Source organism: Bubalus bubalis, chromosome 20 (assembly GCF_019923935.1).
Source record: "Bubalus bubalis isolate 160015118507 breed Murrah chromosome 20, NDDB_SH_1, whole genome shotgun sequence".
Lineage (NCBI taxonomy): Eukaryota > Metazoa > Chordata > Mammalia > Artiodactyla > Bovidae > Bubalus > Bubalus bubalis.
Genome location: NC_059176.1, coordinates 57,731,197 through 57,754,822, shown reverse-complemented (window position 1 = coordinate 57,754,822; position 23,626 = coordinate 57,731,197). Strand labels below are relative to the sequence as shown.

The following is a 23,626-nucleotide window of genomic DNA, read 5'->3' as shown; positions in this document are numbered from 1 at the left end:
TGGTTGCCATTTCCTCTTCCAGGGGATCTTCCCAACCCAGGGATCGAACCCATGTCTCCTGCATTACAGGAAGATTCTTTACCTGCTGAGCCATCGGGGAAGCCCAAGAACCCTTGTAACTGACATCTAAATCCTAGGCTATTAGTAAAGACTATAGTAGAGACTGAAAACACAAACTGAAAGCATGAGCAGCTTGTCCTGGCTTATTTTAATGGAAACAGTAAATATAATACTGAGTTTGTTTTTTTTTTTTTAAAAGGGGGCGGGAATATAAAAACAGTAAATGGAAATATTTGGATAAATAGGAGCATGTGATGAACCTAAATCAGTTTTACCTAAAATTCATTAGCACAGCAAGGGACCAATTGTGTCCAAAGTATTCTTCTTGGACAGGGAGAAAAAGGCTTTTTCTTTTGTATAAGTTTCTACCCTTCTCCTTAGAATCTCTGCACATGACATATGCTAGCCATATACGAGAGGGAAAAATTCACCTGAGGGCAGGTACTCTTATGATTAGTGGTAAATGTCATTTTTGTTCTCTGAGTGGCTTTTATTGCCTTTGGGCAATGAATCTGTGTCTTCAACAAGGCATGGTAGCTTCTATGCTATAAGACGATATTTACATTTTCATAGCTTGAGTGCTTCATTAACACTGGAAGAAATGGGTCTTCTCTGCTGGTCCAGTGGCTAAGAAATCATCTACCAATGCAGGGGAGATGGGTTCCATCCCTGGCCCAGGAAGATTCCACATGCCATGGGCCAACTAAGCCTGCGCTGTGTAACTAACTACCGAACATGCCCTAGAGCCCATGTTCTGCAACAAGAGAAACCACTGCTGTGAGAAGACCACGCACCCAACTAGGTGCAACTAGAGGAAGGCTGCGCACAGCAGTGAAGACCCAGAGTAGTCAAAAATAAATAAGCAAAATTTTTAAAAGATGTTAGAAGAGCCTCCTGTTCCCCTATGCCCTATTTGAATTGGTGGACCAATAGATAAGACCAGACTGCCTTGCCTCAACTTGTGCTCTCAGTACCAACAACTGTGGTAGGTACATCCTTAGTGCTGAGACAGTGTGCATTTGCTGGAGAAATGAATGGATAAAGAGGAAGAACAGAGGAAATCAGGTTTATATTAGTATCAAAAGATCATTTGCCTCAATCCAGGAAATAAGTGCTCAGGGTTAAAGAGAAGATTTCAGGCCTCCTAACTCCAGCAGAATGACTTAAAGGTCCAACGTATACTCCTGGTCTCCATGAGACCTTTCCAGGGGATGCCAGTCCACAACAACTACTGTCTTTTTCTCTCAATTTGCATCACACCTCTAATCCTTTTCATCACTCTAGCAGCAAACGTTCTTTTCACTCTCTATATTGCAAAGGTTACTTTTATAAGCACTGTACTAATGTACAGATGTGAGAGTTGGACCATAAAGAACGCTGAGTGCCAAAGAACTGACACTTTCAAACTGTGGTGCTGGAGAAGATACTTAAGAGTCCCATGAGTCTGAGTGAACTCCGGGAGTTGGTGATGGACAGGAAGGCCTGGCGTGCTGCGATTCATGGGGTTGCAAAGAGTCGGATACGACTGAGCAACTGATTTGATCTGATCTGATCTGGACAGCAAGGAGGTCAAACCAGTCAACCCTAAAGGAAATCAACCCTGAATATTCATTGGAAGGACTGATGCTGAAGCTAAGGCTCCAATACTTTGGCCACCTAAGATGAAGAGCCAACGCACTGGAAAAGACCCTGATGCTGGGAAAGACTGAGGGCAGGAGAAGAAGGGGGGCAAGAGAGGATGAGATGGTTGGATGGCATCACTGACTGGATGGACATGAGTTGGAAAATTCTGGGAGACACTGATGGGCAGGGAAGCCTGGCATGCTGCAGTTCATGGGGTCAAAAAGAGTTGGACACAACTTAGCAACTGAAAAACAACTACTCTTGATGGGAATTTTCTCTAATTATATCTGCTGGTATACCAATGGACATGTTATATGGCCTTTGATATTACATTTCCATTAATAGAGAACCAAGGTCCAAAGAGGTTTAGTGAGGTATCTGTGTCCACATATATGTGGCAGTGGATTCCCAGTCCAGGATCATTAAGTCCAGAGCAAGTGTGGACATTTCAAAGGGGAGGCATTCAGCTCAACTTGTTCTTTTTGTCATTTGTTTCTTTGGTGTCTATGGATCTCGACTTACTGTAGAACACATGGTTTTTAGACATCTTATTCAGTTACATACTTCTATCTAATGTTCATTTCCAGTATTCTTTGCCCAATTTTCATAAGAATGCACATTAAATTATGGTTTTTGAAAATATTTGGGGAAAAACATTTCTTTTCATTCGTATTTTTTTTAACTTGTCTTGTGAAACATTTTCGCAAACTTTATGTGCAACTTGCAAAAAATACATACCATAATTTACAACATAGTAAAATGCATCCATTCTTATTTAGGAGCTGAAGTAGCCAGGGTTTACAACAGATGAAAAGTTTGCAGCGGGGGTAGGGGGGACTTAAGATGTACCAAATCCTCAGGTCTGCATATTTTATTAATCACAGGCTATGGAGTCAGGAGAAAGTGAGTTCAACACTGGTCTTGTCACCTACTAGCACTGTGAACATCTCAAGTTCCTAATGGTTTCTGGAGTCACAATTTTGCTATCTGAAAAAGGGGGATCATAATCCTGACCCTAATTGGAGTGTTTGGAGAATGAACTATCATATGTAAAGCATTTGGTACACTCCAGGTGCTTCATAAATGTCAAGTCCTTGCCCATTGAGAATGCAAAGAAATGAAAAAGAAAGAATCACCTTTTGTCTAGCTTAAAGAATCCTGGGGTTCATTTACGTTTCAAAAGCAAGGATCTCCCAGGACAAGTCCACTCATGTTGCCCTGCGTCATATGAAAGATCATCTGGCAGTTCTATCTGCATCACGCTGGCTTTATTTACACGTTTCAGATTGAACCAGGGGATGTGGTGATAACGCAGTTTAGCAAACACAGCATTCCATCTGCTGCTGCTACCAAATTGTCTGGGAAGAGTAATAGTGGCTTGTTCAGGAAGAGAAAACTGTTATTACATGTGCTTATATTTTTCCTTAACATACAAGCCTTCTCATTTATAGAGGGAAATGTGTAATAAAAACAGAGATGGCCACTGGTGCGATTAAACCAATGAACCAGATAATTGCGGCTGCATGCATATTTTCAGATTCCTACATTTGAGAAAGAATGGGTTTTACCTCTCCATACAAATTTCAGAAAACACCAAGGCACAGATAAAATTCACATGATTTAGGGTCTACTTCATGATTCCTGGGTTGGGAAGATCCCCTGGAGAAGCAAATGGCAACCCATTCCAGTGTTCTTGCCTGGAGAATTCCACGGACAGAGCCTGGCAGGCTACAGTCCATGGGGTCGCAAGGAGTCAGACACGACTGAGTGCCTTACACTTTCATGAGCAAATAGGTATCACCATGTAACAGAAGAGATGAAAGCATGGAACTTTTCAGATCCAGAACTCAAATTTCCAAAGGATCCTTTGTTTTATGCTATAGAGAATAATTATAAGAAAAATAATGTAATTATTATAATACTTTTAAGGAAAATAATTACAAATTCCAACTCTGTAACATTAAAATGCATATTATTATATAAAATGTATTAAGAGTATTATTTTTTCATTGACCATTTGCTTATAAAATGTCAAAAAAAAAAAAACCAAAAAACAAACCCAGAGTCTTTCAGCTAAGTTTTAGAGACAGCTAAATGAAGAACAAATAATATGCCTGTGTTGCAACATGGCTGTTCTTTAAAGAATACAGCCAATAAATAATAAATAGATGAATAAATCAGGCAGTGGACTTTTCCTTCTTCGAGGCTTTGCTGGCTTCCCCAGTATCTCCAAAGAGCACAGCACTGTAGGGGCAATAAAGTGGCTTTGAGCCTCTAGGAGAGAATTAACACCATCAAAATGAATTTACTGCTAAGAATTCATTATAGAATCAGTGTGTTACTTTAAATCTTTCATACATGTTCTGAGTCAAGAACATCTTTCTCTACTAATTACCTAAGCATAACCAAAGAGATAGTCCTAAAAATTTACCACATCAGGAAAGATCTTTGTGACATGCTTAAAAATTGGGTAGTATTTGTCACAGGATGCGCAGGATCCCCTAAAGGGAAAGATGCAACATTTCTATCTTAGGATCATCCCAATAATGCAAACCATCCAGAGCAAAGATGCAGAAATATGACTTCAGATTTTAAATGGGAATCTGTTTGGTCTACTTCATCCCACTGAATATTAAAAGCCTGCAACTTGAGAACTTGAAGAATTATAAACATCAGAAATAGACTGAGTGGCATTTAGCAGGGGGGGTAAAAAGCCTCTCAGCATCTGTCATAACAAAGAATAAAAAGTAATATTTCTGATATACAAGATTAAAAATTGTCCTCCAGGAATCTAGCTTAATGCACTGGGAACTGTCTTTAAGGTTTCTTCCCATGAGATATGCTCTGTGTTCATGGACACACACACACACACCCTACTTTATGGTACACTTAAAATGAAGAAAAATCTCTGTCCTCTTTCAGGAGAGTACTTCCTTCTCAGGTAGTATTTTTGCTTTGGGAAAGGAATATGAAGCAGACTGGATTTTGAATCAATATCATTTGAAGCAGTTATAAACTGCTCCCACGACCTGTTCATTACACAAAGTCCTTCCACACTGACTGATCTTCACGAACAGGTTTCTTTGGCCTGCAACAGGATTTTCATCAGGGATCAAACCAGAGGGCTAAAAAAGTAAAAGGAATAAACATCATCATCACGAGGAAGATGTTGATAAAACACATCTTTGAAAAATTGGGAACACCGTGGAGACAATTATTTGGAATTCAGACCCTGGGAAGATTGACTTCCTTAAACGTTTCTCTGAGCCAACTGACGGGTGCCGCGGTGTTACAGGGCAAACAGGCGGATGGTTACCCAACTGTCCCTTTCATAGGTAAACACAGAGTGCGCTGCAGTTCCTGGTTTAGCTGTGTGTCCTCTGGCTTTCTTTGAGGTGTGGGGACTGAGGCGCGCAGAAGATAAAATAATTATCACCTAATACTCAGCACAAATACCACCTTTAAGCAGTCCTGACTCACCCAGGCACTGCATCTCTAACACCCAATGTAGTCTACACATTTTGACAAAAAGGAGTCATCACAGATGCAGAGCAAACACTCCATAAATGTTATCAATAATAATGCGGAAAAACGGGCCAGTAAAGGAATAATGTTTCCTTCGTATCAGCGTAACACAGTCCAAAATAAACCGGATTTAGATCAGAAGGACTGGATTTGAATCTTGCTCCTGGCTGGGAAATTTTCCAATGCATTGCTACATTTCTCTTAACCTGGGTTAGTTCATTCACAGATGGGGAAAATAATATCAAATTTAACAGTTTACTCTAAGTACTGAATGAGTTAAAGCACATAAAAACAGTCTGCAAATTGTAAACACTCTACAAATATGAATAATCTGGTCATTTAAATAATTCTCACTCAAAATGGTCTCTCTCTTTTTTAACTTTTTGGCTGTGTCCCACAGCATGTGGGATCTTACTGGCCCGACCAGGGATCGAACTGCACCCCTTGCAGTGGAAGTGTGGAGTCCTAACCACTGGACTGCCAGGAAAGTTCCAAAATGGTCTCATTTTAAATTATTGCTTTTATGTCACTTATTACTTATGCAAAATTACCATTTTTCTCTTGAGAAAAAAGTGGTATCCCTACCTTTATATCAAATATTTTGTAAATTATCTGTTAATTACCTTGCAAACTCATTGGTTGATGGGGACTTAGGGCAAACCACACTGAAACAGAGGGGATTTCAATAGGAAAGACAGGAGGAATGGCTATTATCATCAGGAAAATAATGACTTGTGGATGAGATACCATGTCCAATGTCTTCTCTATTAGCATAATGTAAAAATTTTAGGCAATGGCAAGATAAATATCCAGATGTATACTCTATAACATCAGAACCTATTACTGTAAATTACTTAATAAGAGGATAATCCATATAAATAGCATTTACAGTCTGGTAACATTTCACAATATTTGAGAGCAACATACAAGGAAAATCTTTACAGTAGGAGTCACAAAGAAAATCCACAAGTACTGGGTCTACCAGTGAGCCTGAGAGTAGTTGGCTGAATAATGCTTCAAAATATTAGATTAATAACATTTCTGGGTTATTTCTGAAGGTAATGAAGCCAAACATCTTAAGGATGGACGTTTGATTTTTTAAAAGGGATCTGAGCAAGTCAATGTGTCAGGGAAAAGACTGTAAGAATAAGGAAGCCAATTCCTTTTAATTCAAAACATGTATAAACGGATAATTAAGAATTGGCTGGAATCCATATTAATATTAAAATCTTGGAAGTAAGATGGTATGGTAGGAATGTTAGCAATTAAATCACTTCATCACTGAAAATAATATTAATTCAAATTAAAAGAAGTTACATCAGAACAACCATTTACTTTATTCCCCTGAAAATTATCCATAAGGTTCTCTACAATATGTCCTGTTTGTAGACTGTACATGCCCTGAAAGTATGTGTGTGTGTATTCAACTACTGTTAACTTGTTGAAGATATTATCTGATTTTTCATTTTCTTAAACATACCACACCATCTTAAAGTACCATGACTTAGCAGATAAAAAAAAAATCACTAATCAAACTAATTTGCTGTGTTTTGGACATGCTTAAGAAGTCACAAAGGAATCATAAACAAAACTACTCTATTAAACTGCAAGGAGACTCCCTCCAAGAATGACAGTCATCCCTGGCTGAGACACTACAGGCCATCTTCTCTTTCTGGAACAAGGAAAGGCAGGGAATAAGGCATGCTGGCCCTGAACAACTTCACCCAAAGGACTACGTAAGTGAACTCACAAGAGCTTCTAAATGTACCCACATTGCCTTCTCTCTCTAAGAAGGCTCTACCTGAGTGGTGATGAGTGGACTAATCATTTGGGAGGATAAAAAATCATTTGCAAAACTAGGATTGATCGTTTAAATATACTTAGATTTTAGTATATTTGTGAAATATACTAAAATTTTCCTAATTTGTGAAAAGAGGATAGGGCTATAATATCTATTCACATTCTTTCATTACAAAATCATCAACCCACAAAAATGTATGTCTCTTATTTGCTTAAAGGAAAAGCTCCACATGTTTTTCACCCATAATTGACATGAAAGGAGGATCTTTTCCCCTTCCACCAAACACTGTAAAGCAACTGTGAACTCACTGATAATCTCAAACAGCTGATTCAATCCTACTTCTGACAGCTGAGTTAAAACCAACCAAGCCACAATGTGGGCATCATGATGCAGTGTCTTTATGACAGCAACAAGCAGGTTTCTTTATTACATGCCCTTATTATTCTTTCTTCCTGTTGTTAATAGTAAATCCTGAAATATTCTATACAAGTGATTGTTGGGCTGGAAAAAAGAAAGAAACGCTAATGCAAGTATTTATACCTTCTGCAATGAAAACAAGATATTATTGCTTTACATGACCTTTCCTAAATATGGGATACAGCATTTTACACAATGGTTTCTTGGTTCATGCTTCAATTACTGACCTTTACTGTGTAGCAAATTAATGCAATTTTCATTGTAATCCATCCGTACAAATAAGGTCCACATAGAAGAATTTCACATACGGAATCTAATACAAATAGGAAATGTCAGCTGATTGCTGTTGGCTGAACTTAGCCATTATCTGTTTGTTCTGGGGTCCCCAGCAAACCACACTTGTAACAAGCAATTTCTTGCACGGGGCCATCAGGTCTAAGAAAGATTTCCTCTCTTCAAAGTTGAGTTTGTACCTTTAGCTTCCTAAAAGCTAAAAAACTAGTTACCCAAACATTCTATGTTGTAACTGAAAGCCCACCAAAGAAAGCAAGGCAAAACTGTGGAGTCTAATTTGGTTTCGAAAAAAATACAGAACATTAACATGGACTTTTAACAATGAGAAGAAGCAAGAGGCTACGGTGATGTCATTTTACAGCCATCCCTGTTCAGACAATAAAAGGATGACAGACCCCAGACTGCGTCCTGGTCTGTGCAGCGGAGACAGACAGAATATGGGAACACGTCCATCTCCCGAGGAAGTTGTGCCAAGGGGCCCCCGGCACGCTTTCATCTTCCACGGTTGTCCGTGATGGTATTTGGTGGGAAGGGGCGCTGGCAATTAAGGAGTGTCACTTTCAAGATGGATAGTTTGAGTAGAAAGGAGTTCCCCTCCTCTTCTGGCTTGGAAGGAGACGGCTGGATGTTTATAATTTGTAAACAGTCCATCTCTCACTGGGTGTGTTACAGTTCCCAGAAGCCCGTCTGTCATGTCTAACACACAACAGAAGCCAGAAGTGCGCTGTGGGGAAGCCCCCGGAGTCAGCACTCCGTGGAGGGGTGTGGCCCAGGGCCTCCTTGTTTCAGGGACCAGATCTGGGTGTGGAAGCTGCTCTACATGGAGAAGAAATAATAAAGCCTAATAATCTGTAGGTGGAGGTGCGCTCCAGAGGTTTTCCAGTTCAAAGTCCCTCTAGTTCACACATCTCTCAGAGAAGTGACAGGGCAGGGATGTGGGAAAGGGCTGCAGTGCGTCAGTCTCCCCTCCCAACAGAAGGCCTGTGTTCAGCAGAAGAGGCCTAAACAGAAGCCAACCTTTCACTTCAGACCTGTGCCTTCAGAAGTTTCCATGTTGCTGCTGTTCAGTCGCTAAGTCGTGTCCCACTTGTTGCGATGGGGCCTGCAGCACGCCAGGCCTCCTTCATGGAGCACAGCCTTGTGGTGGTGAAGGGCTTGTGGAGCTCAATGAAGCTACGAGCCATGCCGTGTAGGGCCACCCAGGACGGACGAGTCACAGCAGAGAGTTCTGACAAAACGCGGTCCATTGGAGGAGGGGACAGCAAACCACTCCAGTATCCTTGCCCCAAGAACCCCATCAACAGTATAAAAACGCAAAAGGAAGTCTCCACAGAAGTATGAAATTGAGGAAGCAAAAGAAACAAAGCCATACAGGGCTATTAAAGGCCCTACAAATATACTACAATCAATCAAAGTATCTCAAGAATGGAACTGCCCTGGAGGAGACGTGGAGACCCCAGTGCCAACATCCTCAGTGTGGGTGGGCTGACGTATCTGCTGTGAGGAGGGCCATGCTTAGTTAGAGGACTACAAGAGCTCCCAGGTTCATCCATGTAGATCACAGCCCAAGTGGTTTTCCCTCCACACCCCGAGATGGCCCTTAAGGTACCACAATGGAAAGTTAGATCGTGCCAACCACTGCTCTCAACTTTCACGGCTGATATTTTTAAACTGTTTTTGTTTGGCTATACTGGGTCTTTCCTGTGGCATGCGGGATCTCTGATCTTCACTGCAGCACGTGAGATCTTTAGTTGCAGCACATACAAACTCTGAGATGTGGCATGTGGGATCTAGTCCCCTGACCAGGGATTGAACCTGGGGCCCCTGCATTGGGAGCTTGGAATCCCTTCATGGATGACTTTATTGCCTTCCTGCTTACCCGACCCACTCTTCCATTCATTACCTTCTTGTTGGATTTCTCTGTTAGGGGGGATAAAGCCCACAGTCACAATGCTCTCTCTAGGGTGGGTCACGTCTTTGTCTGTAGGTGCCTTGTTTATACAGACTTGGCCAGAGAGAAAGAGATCTTCCTCACTTCCAACCTTTGGTTAATAAAATTGATGATTACTCCTTGTGTAGCTTTAAAATAATTTCATTAAAGATTGAAGGCAGGAGGAAAGGGGACGACAGAGGATGAGATGGTTGGATGGCATCACCGACTCAATGGACTTGAGTTTGAACAAGCTCCGGGAGTTGGTGATGGACAGGGAGGCCTGGTGTGCTGCAGTCCATGGGGTCACAAAGAGTCGGACACGACTGAGTGACTGAACTGAACCGTGTTTCCTTTGGTGAAACACCCCCTAAGGCACATTACTTAAGCTGTGGCTACTTTTTAAATTAACTTCATTTATTTATTTCTGGCTGCACTGAGTCTTCACTGCGGTGGCTTCACTTGCTGCAGAGCACAGGCTCTAGAGCACAGGCTCAGTAATTGCAGTGCGTGGGCTTAGCTGCTCTGAAACATGTGGAATCTTCCTGGACCAGGGATTGAACCCAGCATTGGCAGGCAGATTCTTCATCACTGAGCCACCAGGGAAGTCCCTAGCTTTAACTATTCTTAATGTTCAAGGATTTACATCACTCTGAAGCCACTCACGTCAATTCATCAAGAAGAAAGTTGCGTCATGGGACTTTCATTCTTGAAAGGGTCCTGATTCTCTTTTTAAAAAGTCACACTTTATTAGTTTGCTCTTAATGATCAATTTAGCACAACAAATAAGATTTACTTTGTAATCTGCCCAACTTGCCTCAAATGGGCAAAACCATCCTGCTCGCTTGATGGATTTTAAGGTTGTCTGTGTCATGAAGTTGGTGTTTTTGAGTTCATTTCTGTTTCCTGCACATTTTATATCAGACCCTTAACTTTTCCCTTTCCCTCTCTCGCCCCTCTCCTCTTCTGTCAACCTTCTACACACTGTCGCCCAGAGCCCTCCAGACCTACAGGATCTAGGGGACTGGGCGACTGTGAAGCTCATAGCATCTCATTTGGCATTTTACTTTTTTTTTTCCGTTTTATTCCAGAAGGTTTGTCTGAAAGCGTAATGACAACAAAGCAGCAGATTTGAGAGATTCTCCCAGGAGGAGAGAAAGGACAGATGTACCCAGACGTAGAGCTGAAAACGATGCCAGCAACAGCTGGGCAAGTGACAGATTCTGAAGCGGGTGACCCACCCCGCAGAGTGCAGACGTGAGCCTCAAGGAACAGCGATTGCACGTGATTTACTTTTGACTTCCTGGACTACCTTTCATCTACCTTTCATCCACCAAGGGAAAGGCTACACTTCGCCTCAAATGACAGGCCTCCTGGTTAACGTTTCAGTTATTCCTTGTATCGCACCTCTTTTCATCTTCACTTAAAACTTTTACACATTATGAGAATTTGATCACTATATTGGTTTACCCTACGGTAGTAAAACTATACAATCAAGCTTGACTCAACCGGCCAGAATACCATCTACCAAAAGCATTCATGCTGCCTTTCTCGTCCTTTCTGGGGTACACCCACCTTGTCATCTTCATCATCCTCCTCATCCACGTCAGGGCTCTCCTACAAGGAAAACCCACAATATGTAAATAAAACATCGACTGAAATGACCAAGTACAAACACATGCATACCCAGGCTTCAAGTTTTCCTACATCATTGAAATACTCGTCTTTTTGAAACACATTGTACCCTCTTAAAAAAGGACCCTCTGAAAGTTAAAGGATGCTGAAATAAGACTGTAAACAATATGCATAATCTACATAAAACTGTTAACTATAAATAAAGCTATTAGGCGAGTGCCCTTTGAAAGCAGCCAGCTTTAAAAACCGCACTGCTGAGTTGTACCTTCTGTAAACAGTTTTGTTCTTATTCTTGACAAATGAACCAGCTGCCGTGTTAAGGCTGAGAACACCATACTCCGTGTGTGCTGGGCTCATTGCTATAATGACTGCACTTTTCCTCTGGGGCCATTACCGAAACATTAGACAGTAGAAAATGCATTAGTCTGAATGTAATCAATCTCAAGAATAAGATACAGGTTTCTATACAGTATTATTGTTTTCCTTGGGCTCTGGAGTTGGGGGCAGTGGCGCAGATGAGGGAAGGAAACTCCAGGTTCAGATCTGGGCTGAAGGGGGGCCTGCCTTTAGTTCCGGGGCCACAGCACTAGCAGCGCTGCACACGGAGGCTTCTCCAAACTCGTTTCGAAATCCCGGCTAGTTAATGGGTACGTCTGAATCATATTACCGCTACATTTAAAAGCTAGCACGTGTTGGTACACAATCCAATGATTTGGGAGCCCTGAAAGAACACTGGGTATATCAGAAAGCTCAGGTCTATTTTCAGTTTAAAGACTTACCTTTCCACTTAACCTTGCAAAGCTCAGACATACCAAATTAGCTGCCATTGTCCCAACAGAAAAAAGAATGGTCAACATCATGCTTGTACAAGGGAGTGACTCTGAAGTATCAGTACTCTGCTGTCCTCCATAAACCACTGAGCAATTCCTTCAGGCAGGGCTGGTACTGAATTACCTCCTAGAATTCCTACAAACGCCACCACGCAGTCTGTGGAATGCTTACTGATACTGGAGAACTAACCAACAAGCATGTTCCATGAGAGCAAATGGATAACAAAGGATAAAAATGAATACAACGAAAACCTGCTACAGGGTGAAAGAACTCTGTAATTAGGAGTTTTCATCTGAGACAAAGTCTTCAGCCGGAGACCTAGTCCCAGCACTGTTTTGCTGTGCGACTTTGGGCAAATCACTTTGCCACTCTGAACCTTAGTTGCATCAAGCATGAAATGAAAAGAGTAGTTCTTGACTCCTTCAGGGTTATGTTACCAAGTTTAAAATAGATAATGAATTACAAAATGTTCAGTAAATTAAAAAATATTTCATACACATACACACACACATATACACATTTATACACATAAACACACAAGAACACTTATGTACTCATATTTACTTACACACACACACAAGGACTGTAGCTTGCCAGACTCCTCTGTCCATGGGATTCTTTAGGCAAGAATACTGGAGTAGGTTATGTGCCCTCCTCCAGGGGATCTTCCCAATCCAGGGATTGAACCCAGGTGTCTCATGTCTCCTGCATTGGCAGGTGGGTTCTTTACCAATAGCACCATCTGGGAAACCCATACAGATGTATCAAAGTGAAAGTGTAGTCCCTCAGTTGTGTCTGACTCTTTTGCGACCCCACGGACTATAGCCCGCCAGGCTCCTCTGTTCATGGAATTTTCTAGGCAAGAATCCTGGAGTGGATTGCCATTTCCTTCTCCAAGGGATATTCCTGACCCAGGGATCAAACCTGGGTCTCTCACACTGCAGGTAGATTCTTTACCATCTGAGCCACAAGGAAAGTCCATACCTGACTACAAACACACACACACACACACACACACACACACGCTATAAACAGGTACATCATATATATAGCTGGAAACCTGATTAAAATTATTAAAATGTTAGTTGACACAGCACTTTTACAACAGATGTTTCTCTGTAAAAAGCTTCTTCATTTGTAGCTCCATGAAACTTAATCCTTACATAAACTTGTATTTTAAGGCTATTTATTTGTTAGTTGGTTCTAGCATCTTCAGGCGCCTCATTATTGATACAAGCACATGCTTACTGAACTACACGATCAAAAACCAAACAGAATTTTGAGTTTGTCTGATGTTTTACTCTGCGTCTTACACTCATTTCCCACCACCCCAAATGAAACCAGAAACATGCCTTGCTGCTGCTACTGCTGCTAAGTCGCTTCAGTCGTGTCCGACTCTGTGCGACCCCACAGACGGCAGCCTACCAGGCTCCCCGTCCCTGGGATTCTCCAGGCAAGAACACTGGAGTGGGTTGCCATTTCCTTCTCCAATGCATGAAAGTGAAAAGTGAAAGGGAAGTCGCTCAGTCGTGTCCGACTCTTTGTGACCCCATGGACTGCAGCCTACCAGGCTCCTCTGTCCATGGTATTTTCTAGGCAAGAATACTGGAGTGGGTTATGCCCTCCTCCAGGGGATCTTTATGACCCAGGGATCAAATCTGCATTATTTATGTCTCCTGCATTGGCAGGTGGGTTCTTTATCACTAGTACCACCTGGGAAGTGGAGAATCTTATTCCCAGGAACTCTATGGAGAACCAGATGGACACCCAGACAGGTGCTGCCTGCCTGGAAATGCCGACGAAAAACCAGATGGCTCACTCATGCTGAGGAGGCAGGCCGAGACACAGGAACACAGATGCTCTAGAAGGAAGACTCCAGATTACACACCATGCATATCTTCCCTGTACCGTGAATACATGAGCATCGTTGTTCCTCCAAGTCTCAAATGCAGCGGATCAGGTCACGCTTTGGTGTCAGTGGTTTACTGCTAACACATTTTCTTTTCTAATCAAATGTCAGAATTATTGGAACCTGTGCTCACCTGGTTGTCCTGGATGCTGCCCACCTTCCCTCTTGTGGGACCGATGGAATTGTAGACAAGGAGGAGCAATAAAGCCAGAGGGATCATGTAGAGTTCAAAATTCCAGACAGCAACGAGAAACACCTGATTGGAAGACAAAGAGCAAATGATCGCTTGCAAAAACAGTATGGGAACAATCCTCAGCTCCTACTCACTGACTTCAGGAGATTAAACCCAGGACTCTCTGTATAGTTCCAAGTAGATTAAAATACACACACACACACAGGATCATTAGCACAGTTTTAGAACTAGTAGCAGAATAAGGAAGGCAGAGAAATGAGCTGGCCCATTACACTCTGGAATAGAGTTCCCATATTTGGAAACCCCATTACTCTTAGCAACCTCATTTAGTTTTTTGCTGCTGGATTTGGCATACCAGAATATAGGTAAAGTACACAGCATGGAAAATCCAAAGGTCACTAAGAGGGTACAGGCCAAATTTTACCAAGAGTGAGATTTATCTGAACTAGGGCCGTGTACGTGTACTGTGCTCAGTGGCCCAGTTGTGTCCGACTCTTTGCGGCTCCATGGGCTGTAGCCTGCCAGGCTCCTCTGTCCATGGGATTTCCCAGGCAAGCATTCTGGAGCGGGTTGCCATTTCCTCCTCCAGGGGATCTTCCCAACCCCAGCATCTAAGCCCTGTCTCCTGTATCTCCTACATTGGCAGGTGGATTCTTTATTACCACTGCCACCTGGGAAGCCCCAGAGGGAATGATTCCTTTTCAAGCAGGCTGCCAGTGCTGAAAAATTCAAATACTTTGGATAAAAACTTTAGTTTTCTGAAGTCTCTTTAAAAATTTTTAAAAATATGATTGAAATATAGCTGATTTACAATGCTATGTTAATTTCTTCTGTACAACAAAATGACTCAGTTATACATATATGTTCTTTTTTCATATTCTCTTCCCTTATGATTTGTCACAAAATATTGAATACAGTTTTCTGTGTTATACAGTATGACCTTGTTGTTTATCCATAAAAATCTTAATATCCTCCAATTTTGAGGCTAGATGGCCACAAGAAAATGATGGTGTGAATCTTTAACACTTGAGGAGACCTAAGCTTTCTATTAGAAATAAATGGTGTCAAAATTTTGGGATCATTTTGGAACTTTTTAATACTGTATTTTATAGATCTGTTGATGGCATATACAAATCAAGTATATTCATTCATGGTATATGGTACCCCATTACAATGAATGTTTTGCAATTTTTCCATTATATTCTCTTATCAATGAAAATTTAGGATGAAACAGTGGTTTTTTTTTTTTTTAATGCAGTCAAATATATTAACCTTTGACTTGAGGATTTTTGCCTTTACTATTCAGTGTTCTACTTAAGAAATCTATGGTACTGTGAGGTGATAAAGTGATTTCTTGTCTCTTCTTTCAAAAGATAACTGTGTGAGTATGTGTGTATGTTTCTTCTCTTGGTTTATAGTTGGAAACAAGCACCCAATTTGAACTTCATCCTCATAGTTGATTTACAATGTTGTATTCATTTCAGGTATACGGCAAAGTGATTCCGTAATACACATATATATATATATTTTTTTTCCAGATTCTTTTTCCTTATAGGTTATTACAAAATATTGAGTATAGTCAACTTTTAGAATTGGATTACTGAAGGGCTCCATACTTTGCTCACTGATTCTACATTCCCACTCTGTCACACATCAGCTTCCCATATAACTGTTTGTTGTCTACAGACCCTCTAAGTAAGTGTTAATTGCTCAGTTGTGCCCGACTCTTTGCAACCCCATGGACCGCAGCCCACTAGGCTCCTGTGTCCATGAGATGTTCCAGGCAAGGATACTGGAGCAGGTTGTCATTTCCTTCTCCAAGGGATCTTCTCGACCCAGGGATCGAACCTGGGTCTCCCGCACTGCAGGCAGATTCTTTACCAACTGAGCTACAAGGGAAGCCCTACAGACCCTCTAATCCCTTCTACTGAATTACATTACTGTTCTTTCACCAGGACCACTCCAGGATTTTTGCCTGGGGAATCCCATGGACAGAGGAGCCCTGTGGGCTGCAGTTCATGGGGCTGCAAAAAGCTGGACACAACTGAGTGACTAACATTTTCACTTTCAGTAATTGGTATCTGAGAGCATAAGTCAATATTTCACTTTCAAAATTATCTTGGATTGTTCTTTGACTGTATCCTTCCATATGGATTTAAAAATCAGTTTGCAACATTCTACAAAATTCTTGGTGAAATTTTATAGGAAGCACCTTTAACATACTTATCAGTTTGAAGAGAACTGACATCCTGATATCGACCTTCTGAATTACAAGGAATGTTTATTTCTCCATATACTCAGAACTTCATCTTTTTTATTTCTTTTTTACATAATGATTTTGCATATGGTTTATTATTTTTTGGAAAGTAATTTAAGAGTTTTGATACTATTATGAATGGGATGATTTTCAAATTTATATTCTTTAGTTGGTTACTTACTTCTAGTTACAGGAACACTGATTTATATGTTTTTCACATTATTTCTGAGCCCTCTTATTACTTGTAGGGAATTGAAAATACATCATTTTGGAGATCTGGTGTGTAAAATCCTGTGAACTGTAAATCATGACATTTTCCTTTAGCCTCCCAATCTATAGGTTATTTATATTTTCTTTTAGTGCTAAACCTCTACACATTTTTTAGTAAGTATAGAATGTTTGAAATACTTTTTGAATCAATGTAGATCATTACATTACTGATATTTTCCAGTCTATTAACTGGATGGGCTTTAACAACTTTATTATTTCATAATATACATATATTCCTGTAATTTTCTAGGTGTTTAAAGGTTTTTCTTTTACTTTTTTTTTTTGTCATTCTTTTGTTTTATTATGAACAACACAGAGAGAAGTTGAGAAAGTAGTAGAGCAATTTCTCTACTATGTAAAACTAGTAATTTTCTTCATTGTTACCTATTTCCCTTTCCCTGTTCTTAAAGTTCTTTTAAGATTAGAGGTTTTAATTATATTCTAAAGGGTTACTATTTCTTAATGTCTATCTATTGGAAAAGTGGAATTTTTTTGTTCTTTCAAATTGTAAAATATAATTTCAAGTAAAAATAGGCTGACCTAAAACTATTGAGAAAAAAGATAGGAAACAACATATTTTTATTTTCTTCATTATCAACTATTTATATAATGTCTTCAACAAAATTACTTTTACATGAACCGAAACTAGAGGGACAGCTGTGATAGACAAACATCTTGTTTATCATATTTATCTCCCCAGGTATTGGTAAGTAAGCCCAGAAAGTGTTTTACAAAAAAAAAGGGGGGTCATTTACATATCATATTCAAAGGACTTGAAATTCTTTAAGAGTAAGAAACTAGAACCTTCAGAAACATTTTTAAAATCAATGCATAATTTTTACTTCTCTGCCTGATGAACTATGGAATGAGGTTCATGACATTGTACAGGAGACAGGGATCAAGACCATCCCCATGGAAAAGAAATGCAAAAAAGCAAAATGGCTGTCTGGGGAGGCCTTACAAATAGCTGTGAAAAGAAGAGAAGTGAAAAGCAAAGGAGAAAAGGAAAGATATAAGCATCTGAATGCAGAGTTCCAAAGAATAGCAAGAAGAGATAAGAAAGCCTTCTTCAGTGATCAATGCAAAGAAATAGAGGAAAACAACAGAATGGCAAAGACTAGAGATCTCTTCAAGAAAATTAGAGATACCAAGGGAACATTTCATGCAAAGATGGGCTCGATAAAGGACAGAAATGATATGGACCTAACAGAAGCAGAAGATATTAAGAAGAGGTGGCAAGAATACACAGAAGACCTGTACAAAAAAGATCTTCATGACCCAGATAATCACAATGGTGTGATCACTCACTTAGAGCCAGATATCCTGGAATGTGAAGTCAAGTGGGCCTTAGAAAGCATCACTACGAACAAAGCTAGTGGAGGTGATGGAATTCCAGTTGAGCTATTCCAAATCCTGAAAGATGATGCTGTGAAAGTGCTGCACTCAATATGCCAGCAAATTTGGAAAACTCAGCAGTGGCCACAGGACTGGAAAAGGTCAGTTTTCATTCCAATCCCAAAGAAAGGCAATGCCAAAGAATGCTCAAACTACTGCACAATTGCAGTCATCACACACGCTAGTAAAGTAATGCTCAAAATTCTCCAAGCCAGGCTTCAGCAATATGTGAACCGTGAACTTCCCAATGTTCAAGCTGGTTTTAGAAAAGGCAGAGAAACCAGAGATCAAATTGCCAACATCCGCTGGATCATAGAAAAAGCAAGAGAGTTCCAGAAAAACATCTATTTCTGCTTTATTGACTATGCCAAAGCCTTTGACTGTGTGGATCACAATAAACTGTGGAAAATCCTGAAAGAGATGGGAATACCAGACCACCTGATCTGCCTCTTCCTGCAGGTCAGGAAGCAAGTTAGAACTGGACATGGAACAACAGACTGGTTCCAAATAGGAAAAGGAGTACGCCAAGGCCGTATATTGTCACCCTACTTATTTAACTTATATGCAGACTACATCATGAGAAATGCTGGACTGGAAGAAACACAAGCTGGAATCAAGATTGCCAGCAGAAATATCAATAACCTCAGATATGCAGATGATACCACCCTTATGGCAGAAAGTGAAGAGGAACTAAAAAGCCTCTTGATGAAAGTGAAAGTGGAGAGTGAAAAAGTTGGCTTAAAGCTCAACATTCAGAAAATGAAGATCATGGCATCTGGTCCCATCACTTCATGGGAAATAGATGGGGACACAGTGGAAATAGTGTCAGACTTTATTTTTCTGGGCCCCAAAATCACTGCAGATGGTGACTGCAGCCATGAAATTAAAAGACGCTCACTCCTTGGAAGGAAAGTTATGTCCAACCTAGATAGCATATTCAAAAGCAGAGACATTACTTTGCCAACAAAGGTCTGTCTAGTCAAGGCTATGGTTTTTCCTGTGGTCATGTATGGATGTGAGAGTTGGACTGTGAAGGAGGCTGAGCGCCGAAGAATTGATGTTTTTGAACTGTGGTGTTGCAGAAGACTCTTGAGAGTCCCTTGGACTGCAAGGAGATCCAACCAGTCCGTTCTGAAGGAGATCAGCCCTGGGATTTCTTTGGAAGGAATGAAGCTAAAGCTGAAACTCCAGTACTTTGGCCACCTCATGCAAAGAGTTGACTCATTGGAAAAGACTCTGATGCTGGGAGGGAATGGGGGCAGGAGGAGAAGGGGACGACAGAGGATGAGATGGTTGGATGGCATCACTGACTCGATGGACATGAGTCTGGGTGAACTCCGGGAGTTGGTGATGGACAGGGAGGCCTGGCATGCTGCGATTCATGGGGTCACAAAGAGTTGGACACGACTGAGCGACTAAACTGCACTGAACTGAATGATGGATTAAGTTTCTTAACAGCATCATCTAGCAAAAACAGAAACCCTTTAGGACTGGAGGGGAGACAAAGTATTTGAGAGTATGAAACAAAGTTAATAAATTTTTCAGAGGAGTTGAAACCTTAGACAAAGAACTCAGATCTGCATGGGATCACATGAATAATTTTTGCATCTTTTGCTCAAGGAGAGTTGAAAACACAGAGATGGCACCAGTTGGTTAAAACTCAATAGAAAAATCTGCCAGTTTTCTAAATGCCTACGAAGGATATAGGCAAAGGAGTCAGTGACAATAAGGGCCACCAGAGAACATACAAGCACACCAGAAGGGGAGAGTAAGCAAAGGAAAAGACCAAATTCTGTATGTGAACTCTGCTACCGTCTCTACCACACACATGGACCAGACTCAAAGGCCTCTGAACTGGGACCAAAGCTGCCACTCATAGCAGGTGTGACTGAATGTTCAGTTTGAGTCTAACAGAAGTAAATGCTTTCTTAAAAAACAAAATCAACCTTATTTGAAGCAATGTAGGATAATTTAGTGTTTTCACCACATAACCCTCCTAATGTCTAAGATACAATTCAACATCACTTGACATACAAAGAGTCAGGAATCATTATCAAGGAGAAGGCAATCAACAGATGTCAAGTTCAAAGTAATGCACATGTTAAAATTATCAGACAAGAGCTTCAGACCACCTATTAAAAATATGCTCAGTGAAATGAAGGAAAGTGACATCATAATAAATAAGTCAGTAAATGCACAAAATAATAAAAGGGAAAACTGTCCAACTAAAAAATCAACATCTCAAACTAAATTAAAAAAATCAGTAAGTATGTTCAGGATCAGAATTAAAGAGAAAAACTTAAGGAACTTGAAGAAATATCAAAAGAAATCACCTTATCTGAAAGACAGAAAATAGTATGGAAATAAATGAATGGCCTATTACTGCTCATTGAATAATTTCAAAAGTTCTAATATAGATATTCAGAATCTCAGAAAAAGAGGGAAGTTAGAAACATATGTGAATAACTAATGGTTGAACACTTCCTAGAGAACTTCCAGCAGAATAAATTCAAAGAAATTAGGCTTAGGCAAATAAATATATATATTTATATATACATATTATATATTAATACACATATATTAGTTGCTCAGTTGTGTCTGACTCTTTGCAACCCCATGGAGTGTAGCCCACCAGGCTCCTCTGTCGAGGGAATTCTCCAGTCAAGAAAACTGAAGTGGGTAGCCATTCCCTTCTCCAGAGGATCTTCCTGACCCAGGGATCAACCTGCATCTCTTACATTGGCAGGTAAAAGAACTATTTGCCAAAGCTCTTTGGTAAAGAACCTGCCTGCCAATGCAGGAGATTTAAGAGTATGCAGGCTTGATCCCTGGGTCAGGAAGATCCCATGGAGGAGGGCATGGCAACCCACCCCAGTATTCTTGCCTGGAGAATCCCATGGACAGAGGAGCCTGGGCAACTACAGTCCACAGGGTCCCACAGAGGCAGACAAGACTGAAGTGACTTAGCATGCATGTATATATTTATCATAATCACAGTTCTGAAAAACAAAACTGATGAAATTCTGAAACCAACTAAAGATAAATGACACATTTTATATATGAACTTAATTATCTGTATGTTCATGAATTTCACATCAGAAACCATGGAGGCGAGGAGAAGTACAACAGCAATTTTAAAGTGTTAGGTAAAAGCAAAAGCAAAATTGTCAACCCAGGATTCTATATCCAGTGAAAATATCTTTCAGGAGTGAAGGTGAAATAAAGACTCAGATAAGTGAAAATTAAAATAATCTTTCACCAGCATATGTGAACAACAATTAAAGCTAAAGGATTTCTTCAGAATAAGGGAAATGAACCCTAATAGAACTCAAACTTCAGGAAGAAATGAAGAACATCAGAAATGGTAGATACATAGGTAAATATACAAGACAAGTTTTTCTTTTATTTCCTTTTTTTGTGTGTGTGTGTAATAAAGTTTTATTAAAGTATAAAGGAGATAGAGAAAGCTTCTGACATAGGCATCAGAAGGGCGCAGAAAGAGTACCCGCTTGCTAGTGTTAACAATGAGGTTATATAATCCAAAGAATATCTGGAGGTTGTAAAGACCTCATCAGTCCTATTCCCGTAATTTATATTTTAAGATAACACTGTCCTCAGGCAAGATACATCCTTGTAAAGACCAGGTCTACTCCCATAATTAACATTTTAAGATAACAAAAGGTTGAAATCAAAGACTGTCCTTAGGCAGGATACATTATTGTTATATAATCCTAAAGAATGTGGAGAAAAAGTTTGTCCTTTCTTCCTCCTTGAGAATTCCAGACCCCTCAAACTCATATGATTGTTTAAAGCTATGCTTATAGCATTATCCTGGTGGTGTTTATAATGTATTTAAACGTAATATAAGACATATGAAAACTGAAATAAAAAGGAGGGTAGGGATAGGTGGACAAATGGAGTTAGATGAGTTGCAATACTTCTATGTTTTAGGTGAAATGATAAAATTTTAACCCCAAATTGGGTGTCAAAAGTTAGGTGGAAATTACACCCACAAACACTCAAACATACTTGCACACGTATGTTTTTAATCTCTAGAACAATCACCAAAGAACAAGCAGAGAATAGATAAAAAGTCAACAGATGAATTAAAACAGAATTCTAAAAGATGAGAAGATGGAAACAGGAATAGGAAATGTAGAACATTCTATTGGAGGGAATGTTTCAGAACTAATTTTATGAAGCCAGCTGTACCCTGATATGAAATCCTGACAAAGCCATTAAGACAAAAAATTATAGGCAAATATGCAACCGAACAAAGATGAAAGAATCCTTATGAAAATATAGCAAATCAAATCAAGAAATACATGGTAATACATTGTTTTAGTTGCTAAGTCCTGTTGACTCTTCTGCAACCCCATGGACTGTAGCCTGCTAGGTTCCTCTGTCCATGGGATTTCCCAGGCAAGAACACTGGAGTAAGTTGGTATTTCCTTCTCCAGGGATCAAACCCACATCTCCTGCATTGCAGGTGGATTCTTTACCATTGAGCCACTAGGGAAGGCCAAGAAACACAGCAGACAAATACAAAATAATAAAACAATAACCAAATTTCAATACATCAATAATTACATTGAATGTTACTGGAATAAACACTGCAAGCATGAAAGGTAGAGATGAGAATAGAATGAATATCTCTGTGGCAAAGTAAAAAAAAGCCTTACCTCTTAAACAAGGGAAAAGGTACTGAAAAATACTGAACAAAATTGGACAAATGTCTCCATCAAGATATATTCAAAATTAAATGCTTTCACTGTTGAATTCTACCAAACATTCAAAGAAGAAAGAACTTTCTACTGGAAGGGATATTTCACAATTAATTTTATTAAGCCAGTTTTACCCTGATATGAAACCTTCACAAAGCCATTATGCCAAACAAATTATAGGCAAACATGCAACAGGAACAAAGATGCAAGAATCCTTAAGAAAATAATAACAAATCAAATAAAGAAATACATAAAGAATATATACTATAGTGTAACCAAGGAGAATATGGCCCAAGAATGTAAGATTAATTTCACATTAAAAACAAGTATAATCCACCATATTAACAGAATAAAGGAGAAAAAACATAATTATTTCAATAGATGTGGAAAAAAAAATTGACAAAAAAACTCAACACTATTGTTTAATGAATACAAGAAAAATTACCTTGATTTGAGAAAGGACACAACACAAATCTTATAGTTACCATATTTGATCATATTTGGCAACAGTTTGTTGTATATAAATTATGCTTTGAGAAGCTGATTTTAAAAAATACATACTAAGAAGAAAACACTTAGGCATGCAGCCATAGTAATATGTCTCAAAAACACACTGAGTGAAAGAAGTCTTATACAAAAAAGAGCACAAACTATGTAATTCCACTTAGATGAAGTTACAGAACAGACAAAATGATTCTATGATGAGGATAACTGCACCACCTCCTTCTCAAATTAGGAAACAGGCAAGGGCATCTGCTCTCA

The 23,626-nt window shown here is 39.8% G+C and overlaps 1 protein-coding gene across 1 annotated transcript in view; it reads right to left on the bottom strand.

Moving 5' to 3' along the window:
* Positions 1-23,626, bottom strand: part of MCTP2 (multiple C2 and transmembrane domain containing 2) — a gene marked incomplete in the record, with an annotated part of 246,278 nt that overhangs the window by 29,079 nt on the left and 193,573 nt on the right. Inside the window, 2 exon segments of the mRNA XM_045163827.1 lie at positions 11,226-11,267; positions 14,159-14,281. Coding sequence (XP_045019762.1) covers positions 11,226-11,267; positions 14,159-14,281 — 165 coding nt within the window.